At 31.5% G+C, this 14,486-nt stretch overlaps 1 protein-coding gene across 1 annotated transcript; it reads left to right on the top strand.

Moving 5' to 3' along the window:
* Positions 1-2,471: 2,471 nt before the first annotated feature.
* Positions 2,472-3,419, top strand: LOC112087276 (ATP-dependent DNA helicase RRM3-like). The gene has a single exon (XM_024157298.1). It carries the CDS (start codon positions 2,472-2,474, stop codon positions 3,417-3,419), a length of 948 nt encoding a protein of 315 aa, XP_024013066.1.
* Positions 3,420-14,486: the final 11,067 nt, after the last annotated feature.

Below are 14,486 nucleotides of genomic sequence, written 5' to 3'. Positions count from 1 at the left end.
ATAAAAAAATATGCTAGATAAACATAACAAACATGTGGATGCATTATGAAACGTGCGAGAAAGGTTTGATCCTAGTGATGATACAAGCCGGTTAAGGATAATTTTAAGACATGACAGGAAAAGTGATGGAAAGACTGAGAATATACCAACTACTAACGAGGTTGCTGCATTGATACCTAATGATTTCGATAATGAGACAGATTCACGTGATATCATCATCAAGTGTAAACAGACTGGGAATCTCAAAAGGATTAGTGAACTACATCCTGCGTATTTGCCTTTGCAATATCCATTATTGTTTCCCTATGGCGAGGACGGGTTCAGACTTGGTATCGAAATTGGTTTTGTAGATACCGAAGGGAGGAAAAGGTTGCATATTACTATGAGAGAGTTTTTTTCTTTCCGCATACAGGAGAGGGTTGGCGAGTCACCAATCATCCCTTTATCTGGAAGATCATTCCAGTAGTTCTTAGTGGATGCATACACGATGATTGAGACTAATAGACTACATTTCATTTCAATGAATCAGTCTAAACTTCGTTGCGAAAAGTATGATAAGATAAAGAAAACTGTTGATGAATGTGACACTGATCTTTCTGACAAGGGTAAATGTATTATTATACCTTCTTCTTATACTGGTGGTACAAGGTATATGTTGCAACATTATCTAGATGCGATGACTACTTGCCAGTATTTTGGTTTTCTGGATCTTTTCATAACCTTTACGTGTAATCCCAAATGGTCTGAGATTACCAAGCACCTAAAAAGACATAACTTGAAGCAAGATGATATGCCAGATATATGTACGCGAGTGTCCAAGATGAAACTAGATGATCTCATGCACAGACTCACCGAAGAAAATGTGTTAGGTGTCGTAAAAGCCGGTATGTTTTATTAAACTAAGTATCTTATTTTGTTTAGCAAGATATTGTCCATACCACTGCTAGATGATCATGCTAACTAATCTTTTGAAAACTAAAAATTATTTGTTGCAGCGATCTACACTATTGAGTTTCAAAAACGGGGACTACCTCATGCACACATCGTTCTTTTTTTAGAGGCTGGTCACAAGCTACCAACAGGTGATGACATTGATAAGATAATATGTGCTGAAATTCCTGACAAGGGTATTGATCCAGCCCTTTATGAGATAGTAGGAGATGTCATGATGCATGGACCATGTTGTGCTTTGAATAAGGATAGTGTTTGCATGGCTGAAGGAAAATGTACAAAGTATTTTCCAAAACCATTCAGTCTGATCACTAAAATAGATGATGTTGGATATCCTATATACAGGCGACGTAATGATAAGAAAGTTATCGTTAAAAAGGGTATTGAATGTGATAATGGATTTGTGATTCCTTATAATAAGAGCCTCACACTGCTTTATAGGACTCATATCAACGTCGAATGGTGTGTATAGTCGCGATCAGTAAAGTATCTATTCAAATATATTCATAAAGGTGCTGATTACATCCATGCAACTATCAAGAATGATGATAAAGAAAACGAGATTAAGAAACACTTCAACTGTAGGTATGTTTTAAACATTTTGTTCACATCTTTTATATCTTTGAAATTCCAATCTTCCATTATTTAATAATGTCTTTCTATATAGGTATGTAGCGCCTTCGGAGTCTATGTGGAGAATTTTCTGTAATCGTACTCACCATCGCACGGTTTCTGTAGTTAAACTACCCTTTCATTTACCGAACCAGCAAATGGTCACATACAACGAGGATGATCCAGGTGGCGAGGTTATTAATCATGTCTCAGTTGGTAAGTCAAAATTTATTGCTTGGATGGAGTGCAACAAGGAGTATGAACTGGCGAGGACGTTAACTTATGCGTAACTTCCTACGAGATTTGTATGGAATGGACCAAAGAGGATATGGACGCCACGATCAAGGAGAATTGCTCTTGGTAGAATTACTTACGTACCCATTGGGGCAGGTGAAGCGTATTATTTAAGGCTTCTGCTTAATTTAGTCAAAGGACCACGTAGTTTTAACGATATAAAAACGGTCAACAAAGTTCTACATTAATTCTTTGTTCAAATATGCTTGCTATGCGTATGGATTATTGGATGATGACAAAGAATATATTGAGGCCATCAATGAGGCCGGATTGTGGCTTTCTGCCAATTATCTCTGTCGTCTTTTTGTGATCATGCTCACTACTCATAGTATACCCATTCCTTCTAGAGTTTGGGATGCTACATGGCAGGTATTATCAGATGACATAATATATAATTACAGAAAGACTGCCAAGGATCAAAGTAAGTCGTATAGTTATTGTTTACGTTGTTGTTATTATATATCTTTAAGATATTGATAGCTAATTTATCTTTTGTAATTTTTTTGAAATTGTGTAGCTGTTAGTCTATCTCAAGAGCAAGTTAAAGACTTTGCTCTGGTCGAAATAGAATTCTTTTACGTGTAAGTGGGAGATCTTTAAAAGAATTCACACCTATGCCGTTTCCTGAAGATATTACTCTAGAGTCACGTGATAATCCTCTTATTCGGGATGAGAGGAATTACAATCGCGAAACTCTTAGAGTTAGAAACGAGCAGATGTTAGCCACTGTAACCAGCGAACAGAGAAGTGTTTATGATGAGATTCTAAAAGCAGTAAATAAGAACAAGGGAGGTATGTTCTTTGTTTATGGTTCTGGAGGTACTGGTAAAACTTATTTGTGGAGTCTATTAGGATCTGCTCTACGTTCCCAAGGTGATGTTGTTCTTAAGGTTGCATCGAGCGGGATTGCTGTGTTGCTATTAGAAGGAGACCAAACTGCGCAATCAAAATTTGCAATCCCTATCGTGGTTAATAAGTTTACCTTCTGTTCAATCAAGAAGAAGTCGAATCTTGCCGACCTGATAAGGATTGCTAATCTCATTATATGGGATGAGGCGTTGATGATAAGTAAAGACTGTTTCGAGACTCTAGATAGAACGATGTGTGATATATTAAAAGTTGATAAGCCCTTTGGTGACAAGGTCATTGTTTTGGGAGGGGATTTCAGGCAAATATTGCCAGTGATTCAAAATGCTGGGAAGACAGAGATACTTATGGCCACTTTGAATTTGTCACCTCTGTGGTACAAATGTAGAGTGTTGAGACTTACACAGAACATGCAACTTATAGCTGGAGATAGTAGCCATGCGATGCTTGAACGAGCTGCCTTTACAAAGTGGATCTTAGACATTGGTGATGGAACGATAAATGATGATGGGAGTGGTGAAGCCGTGATTGATATTCCTGATGATCTGTTGATTAAAGACTGTAAAGATCCTATAAAAACGATCGTCAAAGAAATTTATGGGAGTTATTTTTCGAAAGAGACTGATCCTAAATTTTTTCAAGACCGTGCCATACTGAGTCCAAGAAACGATGATGTAGAGACGATAAATGATTAGATGCTTTCAAAGTTGTCGGGTATGTTTATTTTGTTTTAGTTCCTCTTAACTTATTTGTTTAAATTTATATAATACAACGATTGTTTTGTATATAACAGGTGTTGAAAGGACCTATCTTAGTTGTGATAACATTGATACGACTGGAGAAGTTTTCAATTACAATGATGCATCTGAAGTACCATCGGAGAGTGTAGCCAGTAAGAATAAAGGTGGTTCCAACAATATGATTTATACCGAGGAGTTTTTAAATAGTATCAAGATGTCTGGTTTTCCTAATCATCTCCGGAAGTTGAGAGAGGGTACTCCTGTAATGCTTCTAAGAAATATCGACCCTAAGAATGGGTTGTGTAATGGCACAAGACTCATCATTACTAAGATGGCTAATTATGTTCTCCAGGCTCAGATAATAACAGGTAGCAAGGTTGGTGACAAAGTACTCATTCCTAGGATATTCCTCTCTCCTTCGGAGATGAAACTTCCTTTCAGGATGAGACGCAAGCAGTTTCCTATCACATTAGCTTTTGCAATGACTATAAATAAAAGCTAAGGACAAACACTCGAAAAGGTTGGTTTGTATCTTCCAAGGCAGGTATTTACTCATGGGCAACTCTATGTCGCTGTGTCGAGGGTTACATCCAGAGAAGGTTTGAAGATATTGATCACCGATAAAGACAACAAACCACAAAGCAAAACATTGAATGTCGTCTACAAGGAGGTTTTTGACAAGATATGATTTATTTTTGTTTTGTTTATCTATTCTCTATGGATCTCGAAATATGTTAGATCTTTTTACTATATTATAATTACGTTCGGTTTTATAGGTTTTACTAATAGATTTGATGTTTTTCGATGTTTCACTAAGTTGGATCTGATGTAATTCGTTTTCAAATTTTCACTAAATTAGACCTGAAATAATTCTTATATCATGTACTAAGTTTAGATTATCTATTATCGTAAATGGGTTTGTAAAGCCCATATATTACATTATGTTTGATTGGTTTACACCAAAAGAATGTTACTAATGGCTATGGGTAACGACTATTATTTTTATTGAACCCAAATATTGTATATAAATTGGAAGTTGTATAGATACTCGGTTTTATCAATCGGATTTGTTTTTTTTTCATATATATATATATATATATATCTATTACTCCACCATGTACAATTAAGCAGCTTTCTTAATGTTTTCTTTTATTAATGGTTTGATCTCTGACGTTTAACTGTAGTCGGATATTCTAATGATAAACTCAATTCGATAATATATTTTAACGAAACTTAAATTGTAGCATATTATTGGACATCTATTGACATTTCATGTGATGAACATTGTCACGTAGTTATAAATATCGAGAATGCTCCAAAACCAAATTAGCAATGTCATTGAAATAAATTTAATAGTTTTTAGAAAACTAAACCAAGTACATACTGTCTTTAAAGTGATCATTGCAAACAGGAAAAAAATACATGAAAATTGATATGGTTCTTGATTAAACTCCAGACCTCCTCTTTTTACTTTTCTTCTCCTCTCCCTTCAAGCACAAACACAAACAATCCAATTTAAATTTTTGTAAAATTATATAACTTTAAACTAACTCAATATTATATTTAAACATGAATTATTTCTTAAACAGAGAGTTCAATGAGCAATCAATAACAAAATATAATGACTCAATAACATAGATTTTTGACAATTTTTCATTATTAATCTAAATATATTTCTGATTACTTACCCATTCGGCGGTATCCATGTGTCAAATTTCTGTCTCCACAAAACTGCAACGCATGCACTTCAACCCTATCTCCTGATCTAGAATCAGATCGTGTTTTCGTTTTGTGCAACTTGCTTGGGATGTCTTATTAGATGGGTTGCATTTGTCATCCTCCATAAATAGAATATGCAGATTTTACAATTCATTATGTAAGACATGATTAAAATAACCTTTAGTGAAGAGGATATATTACCTGAGGAGTATTCTGTTTGGCCTTCTGATTTGATGCGGTGAGTAAGTGTAATTGTTCTCATAATTCTTCTTGCTCGATCTCGGAATCTGTTGGTGAAGGTGGTGACTTAGGTTCCACGACACCGAATCTCATTACCAATGGTGGGGGATTGATGATCAACAAGCCATTTTCATCGATTTTTTGTTTCATTTGTGTTCGCCATGTTCTTATGAATGCTCTCACAAACGATAAGGCTACTTATAAAATATTTTAAAGGTTTTTGAAAAGAAAACCTCAAGTGAATATTTATAAGGTGTGCAATAATAATCAATTTTCTCATTTTTCAATTTTTTTATTGGGAAGATTATGCTACTTTATGTTTGCACCTAACCGTTTGACTTTCCAGGTTTCCTGTTTCATATAATTTTAAGGAAAATTGCCCAAGTAGATACATAAAGTTCTAACATATAAGTCTACATAAATGTCATTTTTGTTATGATGTTGTATGAATATATCATTTCCTAAAATATTGAAACATAAAATTGTTTAAATAACATAAGCTATAGAGAGAGATCGTATTATTTTGTGGAAAGTGTTGTAATTTAGCAAAGTTATATATTTAGTAAAATAGTATATTTACTTATTGAGGTTGCGTGTATCCTTGGTGAAACTTAAAACATGGAATATATTCTCTCTGACATGTGAAACAAACAAATCGGTCAATATCGATATGGAAATGTCTTGACATAAATTAGTGGGATTGTTGTTGGTTTTGACAATAAGGGGTTTTAAATGGTAACTGTTCAATTTTTTTTTTAATAATTTAAAAGGAAATAAATTTATAAGAAAGAATTTGCATTGTCAGTCCTTTTCATCTTTAACACACTTTCTCATACTTTGTCACTTTTAGTTTTCCTCTTTATAAATCTCATTCAGAGTTCTCGATCGAAAAAAAGAAAAAAATAGGTTAAAATGTCTGATGTTGTCGATGTTGCATGTTTGGATACTTACAAAAAAAGGTGGTTAACATCTGTCAAGGTGGCCAGGCTCTGGAAGCATTCAACATTCTTCGGAAATACTATCGAGATGGTTCTGTCTGATATCAAAGTATGTGTCTTTTTTTGAAGTTTTTCTTTTATGTTTTCAATTTATTATTCACTGATTATTTTTGGCTGTGTTGTTTTTCTAGGGTATTCGGATCGCTGCAACCATTATGCCAAACGAGTTTCTCACTCGCTGGAAAGAACTCAAACAGGGACAGTGGATTCAAATTTTCAACTTTTACGTTAAAGAGGCAACTGGATCAATGCTTACAACGATCAATAAACATCGTTTGCAGTTAACTTCTGTCACTATTATCACCCCTATTCGAACGAGGTCGTACAATTTGTAACTCCACTGCTTCCGATTTTATGATATTGTGGATCGAGCCATTCCTTTTGACTATCTGATTGGTAAGAATTTCTTCTTTAACTTTTTATAAGAATTAATCAAATTTACGGTTTGCATGATAATTTCTAAACATATATGTTAAGTTTTATAATAGATTTAAATTCAATTTATTATTTCGTTTATTATCAGACGTTATGGGAACTATTTTGGATATGGGTCCACTCTACAATGCAAGTAATGATGCTTATGAAGAGAATCTCGCTTATCTCCGATTTGAGATAGTAGATGCACGGTATTACGAATCATGTCCATTGTTTTATATGTAAAGGACTGTTAACATATAAAGTCTTTACCAAATATTTCATTTTTCGTATTGTTTTTTCTTGTGGCAGAAGAGAAGGCCGGTTAACATGTTACGGCTGTGGTTTTCTAGCAATAAATCTCCATGATGTATATCAGAGAAACAGATGTGAATCGGTTGTCTGGGTGTCACTACAAGAAAACATCATGTATTCCTACCATATATATCATCAGAAAATCGTAGGAAACATGCTTTTCCTACCAATTTCCTACGAAATATTTTTGTAGGTTCTATGCCGTCGGAAATAATAAATGGTAAAAAAATGGTAGGAAATTTTCCTACGGAGATTTTGATAGGAAATTTTCGTAGGAAAATTTAGTCAGAATATCGTAGGACGACTGCTACTAATTTCCTTCCATTTTTCTACGAAACACTTCTTACCGTTTTCCTACGAATGTTTTCCTATCATATTCCTACTATTTACCTACGAACTATATAAAGATATTTTTAATTAAATTTTCCAAAATTAAATAATTTTAATTATTAAATAAATTTCAAAAAAAATAAATCCGAAATTAATAAATTTTTAATTAGTAATCAGTTAGAAATTAATTTTAACTAAATATAGAGGTTTTTGTACCCCAAATTTTGTTAAAGTATTAATTCATATAGCATCCTATTTATAGAACAAGAGGAGTATGAACTTTTCTCTACTTGGTCGATGTGGGACTTTTGTTGCTTTTTTTTTTTTTTTGCTGATATTGGTAGGAAATCTGTAGGATATTAAACAATAAAATATTTGTTGGTAGAAAAGTGGTCAGAAAATTTTGACGAATTTTTCTACCATTATAACAGTAAAAAATTTCAACCGATTTCCTACCATTTTCTGATCACATTTCCTACGAATATTATTTTGGTTGAATATTGGTAAGAAATTTTTAACCATTTTCTGACGATTTTTATCATAGGAAATTTCTTACCAATTTTCTACCTTTTCATTTTTTGTCATAAATTCGTAGGAAAATGGTAAAAACATTTTCTACCAAAATTTTCATAGGAAAATTCGTAGGAATTCAGCATGTTTTCTTGTAGTGTGTTAAGGTTCTGGAAGATGACAAATGGCCAAGGTATATACATATTTTCTCATATATATCTTAAAATCTGAATGTTGAATAAAACTTTTGTCTATTGTTGTTTAGGTATCGATAAGAAGTCTGTGGTTCTCCGATCTAATCATCTGTGCTCAGATTTTTTGTACAATCCTGTCGATACCGAAATTGATGCATTTAGAGCGACGTGAGTATTTAAAAATTTGGATTCTATATATTGTTGTTTCAATGTTTATTAAACGTTTTGGTAATGACTTTTTATCACTTTCGTAAGTGGAACCAACTACGGACGAGAGCATTGACTGTTTGATGTTATTTGTAGACCTCTTCTATTCTGTGTCTCTATTTTCACTGTTTCTTCTTTGTATTCTCGAACTCATTACTTAGTAATTTTCTGCCTACTTTTAAAACTAAGATCAGTGATTTTATTTAATACTTTCTTATTGTTTATATATTAATTTTGTGATGTATTATCAAACTATATTTTATGTACTATATGTGTTTTATAGTAGCTCATATTGTTAGGTTCGATGTCAGACTATGTCCTTTTTATAAGATTTTTGTGGTTTCTGTTATGGAAAATATTTTGATTATTTTTGGTATAGTTAGAGAAATTGCCTAAAGTAAACATACTAGAAATCAGGATAATTGCCTAAGGTAAACATATTAGGAAACATATATACACTTCGACTATTTGTCATAGGAAAACTTACTGACTGTCGTCATAAATTTTCAAGAGACCTCTAACTATAATTGTCTTTTCCAGGAGCTCATAAAAACTTTAATGATCGTGATAGTAAAGATATTCTACGATATGGACCCATTCGTGTTTAGTCTTTATGGTTGTTCACAAAAATCGAAATCAGTAATATTTTTGTAGGGATTTAGATTCGTTTAATGTTTAGATGTTTATTTGCTTAATAATATCCGGTATACCTATATCAATAATATTAAGTCATGATTGATTAATGGGTCCAGTATATCTATATTTTTAGATACCTTAATAACCAATTTATATTCGGATATACAAATAATAATAATAAAAAAACTAATATAATCATGAATTCCTTTATTTAATAATAATTTATCGGTATGAAAACATATATATACACATATGTTTTGTCTTCGAATTAAAACAAAATTTTAAATTATATAGAAAGAAGATATACATATATAGATTGTGTTTTGTTTTATTTTTTAGAAAATATAAAGTTATAGATAATTTGTTTTTAGTGGTTGCGATCATATTGTATTTATATTTAATATATGTATATATATATATATATATATATAACGGATAATGAAAATCGTTTTAAAAGACTCGGTTCAAGTAAACGGTTTCTAATGAATCGTCATCATTAAACATAATCATATTTTAAAAAATGTTACGTATATATATAGATGATCTAATAAAGATTCGATGCAACAAAACATAACTACTTTCTGATATTTTATTCTCTCTAAACTTCTGACAAACATGGGTAGTTATGATTCGGTTCATGAGATGAATGGATGGAGATATGACTGGAGGATTGTGGTTAAAGTTTTGAAAAAGTGGAGCGTGAACGATCCACAGGGATTACCAGGTCTTCGCTTCATTATGACCGACGAGAACATTAGTTTTACTATAAACTAAACTTTGTAGTAATAAGTCTCTGATTCTGTATATTTCTTTATTGGTTCTATAATATCTATATTTTTTTCTTATATTGTAGGGATGCCAAATTCAGGCAATTGTTCACAATCAGATGTTCGAGTATTTCGAACGAGTTTGTCATGAAGGTCACTGGATTATGTTATCTCGGTTTAGTCTCAACCGATTGCTCAGGAATAATCGTGACAAGATAACTAGACACGGTTTTATGATTACTCTGACTGACAACACAAATGTTTCATGTATAATACCAATATCTAATAAGGCATTCGTCAGTTTCGTATAATTTTCACAGATTATCAATAATTCTTCCGCTCATGAATATCCTATTGGTTAGTATAATTATAAATTTTTTTTTGTTTTTTTTTTTAAATTCGCTGTAGTGTTACTGATATGTGTGTTTATTCAGATTTGATTGGTGTACTTGACATTATAAGAGATCTCATACCAGTTGTGCAGACAGATGGAAAAATTGTCCTGACACTTCGTTTTCGTCTTAAAGACAATGAGTAAGCGCATTCTTTTTATTTTCTATTGTCTATGGTTATGATAATTTAGTTTTACAATAACTCTATTATGTAATTTGAAGGGATAATACATTGGAATGTATCGCACATGGCTCATTAGCATCTGACATAAAGGAACAATGCATAGGATATGATGGTCCATTTGACGTCTGCGTTTTAACCGATTGGTGTGTTACGAGAACTGCAGATATACCCTTCAATTTGATATAACTCTAAATAATTTGAATTTATAGGTATCATCATGCGTATTGATTCTTTTTTTATTAGAAGAATTGACTATCCAAAATCACAAAGAAGAAGGTCTTTCGCTTTTCATGACTGCTCCTGCAATGGATGAAGTTTCTGAATTTCGGGCAAAGTAAGATAATTATTGTGACATTAACCCTACTCCCTTAATACAGTTTTTTTGTAGTACTATATTGTTTACATATATTCTTAAATATTAATTTCAGGACTTGGGTGAAGATACGGAACGAAGTGCATGGAAACAGTTCTTTTTTTAGATATGTATAAGCTATAATTTATATTTTTATTATTATCTTTGTTATCGTTTTTTTTTTGTTGTTGATTTTATCATGTTCTACTAAACACTATTTTTAATAAATAATATGATTTTGTAGCATCTACGAAAGAAAAAATAAAAATCTAGAAACAGTTGTTTTTGTTTGTTCACTGAAGAAATAATTTCTTGGTTGAAATTATGCGTTCTTGAAAATCAAAACACGATAACAAGTCATCATCTTTAAAACATATTGTAGATGTTTATCATTTAGCTAATGTAAATTTTCTTTCCAGTAAATTTGTCATTCAAAATATATAGATGGTGTTATAATAAACAATTTTAAGAATTTGTAACAATGAGGATTGGAATATTAACATTATTTTAAATAGGAAAATCTCAATATATATAGATATATATTTATTTATCGAAGATAATATTATTTGCTTATCTATATTGATTCTGAAATGTTAATATTCTTAATTTTTGGTTATAAATTAATATAAAATCATATTTTTTTCTTATAAATATACTCTAAATTGCATAACCCTAACCGATAGTCATCACGCAATGGCGGATTATGATTTTGTTCGTCAATTTGACTATCAAAGATCCGATTGGAGAATTATAGTGAAGATACTCAAAAAATGGGTGGTGGATTACTCGGACGATAATCGAAGCCTAAATTTCATTATGGTCGATGAAAGGGTAAATTTCAATAACCTATAATGGTATTTGTGATATTTATTGTTAGTTATGCTTATTGTTTTAACATAAACTAATCTGTTTTTTTTTTTTGTTTTAATGTTACTGTATAAACTTCTAAGGTTGTAGAATATAGGCTCGGGTAAACAATCAGATGATGGAATATTTCAATCAGATATGCGAAGAAGATCAATGGTTTATGTTGACTGGATTTCTTTTGAATCCTTACAGCTGGACTAATATCCAAAGTATTAGAAAACATGATTACGTTATTACACTGACAAAGGGAACAACGATTTCACCAGCTTTACCATTAACAAATAATTCGTTCTATAATTTTGTATCATTCTTCTCGATTTATGAATTCCCAGATGCTCATTATTATGGTAAGAATATTTTGGTATCTTCGTATAATGCAAAATTTATAGTTCGAACTCATGTCCTAATTACAATCGCAGATTTGTTTGGAGTCGTCAAAGATGCTAGATATTTTACTATTACATATCCGGATGGAACGACTTCATCATCAATTCGATTTAAGATAATAGATGACGAGTAAGTATATCTCAAACTATATGTTTGAAGTCTAACTAACAAATTCTTAACTACATTATTTGTCAAAATATAGGGAGTTTATGCTAGAGTGTGTTGCACATGGTGAGTTGGCAACTGAAATAAGAGATAAGTGTAGAGAATACGAAAGTCCCTTTGTTATATGTGTGTTAACCGATTGGTGTGTAGCAATTGACGAGGGTATGTTTTCTGATGATACATCAATATGTTATTTATAAAATCGTTGTATATAACGTAACAATATTCCAATATATATGTTTTAGAGAATGTGTCTATCAAGGATCATGATGATGATGGTGTGTCCCGTTTTATCACTGATTCACCTATTGCTGAAGTTTTAACCTTGCGCAATAGGTAAGTATGTTTCTATGTGTTGTTTAAATTGACTTATGAAAAAAAATATTTTCATAAATTTATATCTACATGATTTTGTTATTGAAATTTCAGGATTATGGAGAGATTAGATGGGCTGGATACAGATGATGTCTAATGGATTGGGCCGAGTAAAAGGATTCAAAATTGATAATCCATATATATTATTAGTTTTGTTAGACACATTTTTTGTATTTACAAGTCTGTTTTGCGATTATTAATAAATAATAATTTATTTTAATTTGGGTTTAAATTACTCTTTATAAATATAATATATATTGTTCTGGGAAATTTACTACTGAAATATGATTATGTGCTATCGTGAGTGGATAATTTACGAAAGATTGTCATTGGATAAAAATAACGTTATTAATAATGATGTCAGATCAATATAGCGTTGGATAAAAATAACATTATTCTAATAAATTGGATTATATAAACGATATTCTATATTTTAAATAATGTTCTGTCAAAAAATAGCACGTGTTGGATGATTAAAAAGCATGTCAATAACATATATAACTGATTTGATTCTAAATCTGTTTGATGTAAAAGGTTTATTATGTTACACTCAAATTATAAATCATCTGAGTCCAATATTTTTATACATCATATGGGCCAAAATATTTCGTGTTGTAACAAAAATTCGACTCTTCCTTTAATAGATAAACCGTGTTAACCAATAATCTATCTAGAATATTCATCATAAGTTGCAATTTTTCAAAAATGGAGCATTTTTAGTTTACAAAAATATGTAAAATGCACTGATTCACAGGACACTTTCCATAACCGTTATTTGGGTGTTATATATATCCTCATTTCCTCATATCCAGCGTTAAAAATAAACAACAAAGCAATCCTTCTCCCCAACTGTTTCTTTGGCTTTATAAAAACATTATCCCCATGGCTACATATAACTTTGTTGATGAGTTACATGCATGGAAACGAGATTGAAAAATCCGTGTCAAAGTTTTGAAAAGATGGAATAAACCTGATCGTTAAGGCTTACCAGAGCTGAATTTCATTTTAGTCGACGAAAATGTAAGTATGATCTAATATGAATATATAACTGTTTTGTCTATATTTATTGTTTTTTTTATCTCTTTGCAAATTTCATTGTATATAGGGTTGTAGAATTAATGCTTCATGTGGTAACCGCGCCTTTCCATATTTTTACCGTGTTGGGACTGAAGGACAATGGCTTGAATTGTCTAAATTCGGCTTGATACCATCTGAATGGAAGAATGAGGGAAGAACAACGAGACACTATTATCAGATCATTCTCACTACTGAGACAGAAGTCTCAAGTCTACGACCATTGACAATGGATCTCTTCATGAGATTTGTCTCTTTTAGTGAGATATACAGAATTCCTTACGCTTAGTTGTATCATGTTGGTAAGATTAACTTCTAATATTCGTTTTAGTGTTTTCATCTATAAATTTGTACATATATAAAAAAAATAAAATAAATGAAGTTCGTTTATGATAAATATTTCTCTCATAATTGATTTGTAGATCTCATTGGTGTGATGGAAAATGTTAGCGACATTGAAATGGAGAATAACCCTGATGGAGATATTATTCAGAAAATAACTTTCACCATCACAGATCTCGAGTAAGTTATATTTTCTTTCACGATCACTATGTCTTGGTAACAAAGTTTGTAACTTAAATTTTTTAAATCAAAGGGATGTGAAGTTGAAATGCATCACATACGGGGACTTTGCCGCTGATATCAAAGAAAGAACCAAAGGATTCATTGGTCCTTTTGTGGTTTTTGTTGGAGTGTAAATAAAAAAGAAGGTATGGATAATCAAGCATATGTCATTATTATTTTAATTTTGTGCAATATATGTTTTATATTTATATTGCATGTATATTTCTTAATAATAATTTTATACGTCTAGATGAAATATAATTGGTTTTTCCTGTCTTCTCCTTGATCCCACTACTGATGATGCCCTGATTTTTAAGAGAAAGTAAGTAATC

The sequence above is a fragment of the Eutrema salsugineum genome, unplaced genomic scaffold, assembly GCF_000478725.1.
Source record: "Eutrema salsugineum unplaced genomic scaffold, Eutsalg1_0 scaffold_18, whole genome shotgun sequence".
Classification (NCBI taxonomy): domain Eukaryota; kingdom Viridiplantae; phylum Streptophyta; class Magnoliopsida; order Brassicales; family Brassicaceae; genus Eutrema; species Eutrema salsugineum.
This window is presented reverse-complemented; position numbering and strand designations above follow the sequence as displayed.

Bases quoted from the DNA above. Each gene is read 5' to 3' on its own strand.
- LOC112087276 (XM_024157298.1), top strand. From the start codon at position 2,472: ATGCCGTTTCCTGAAGATATTACTCTAGAGTCACGTGATAATCCTCTT.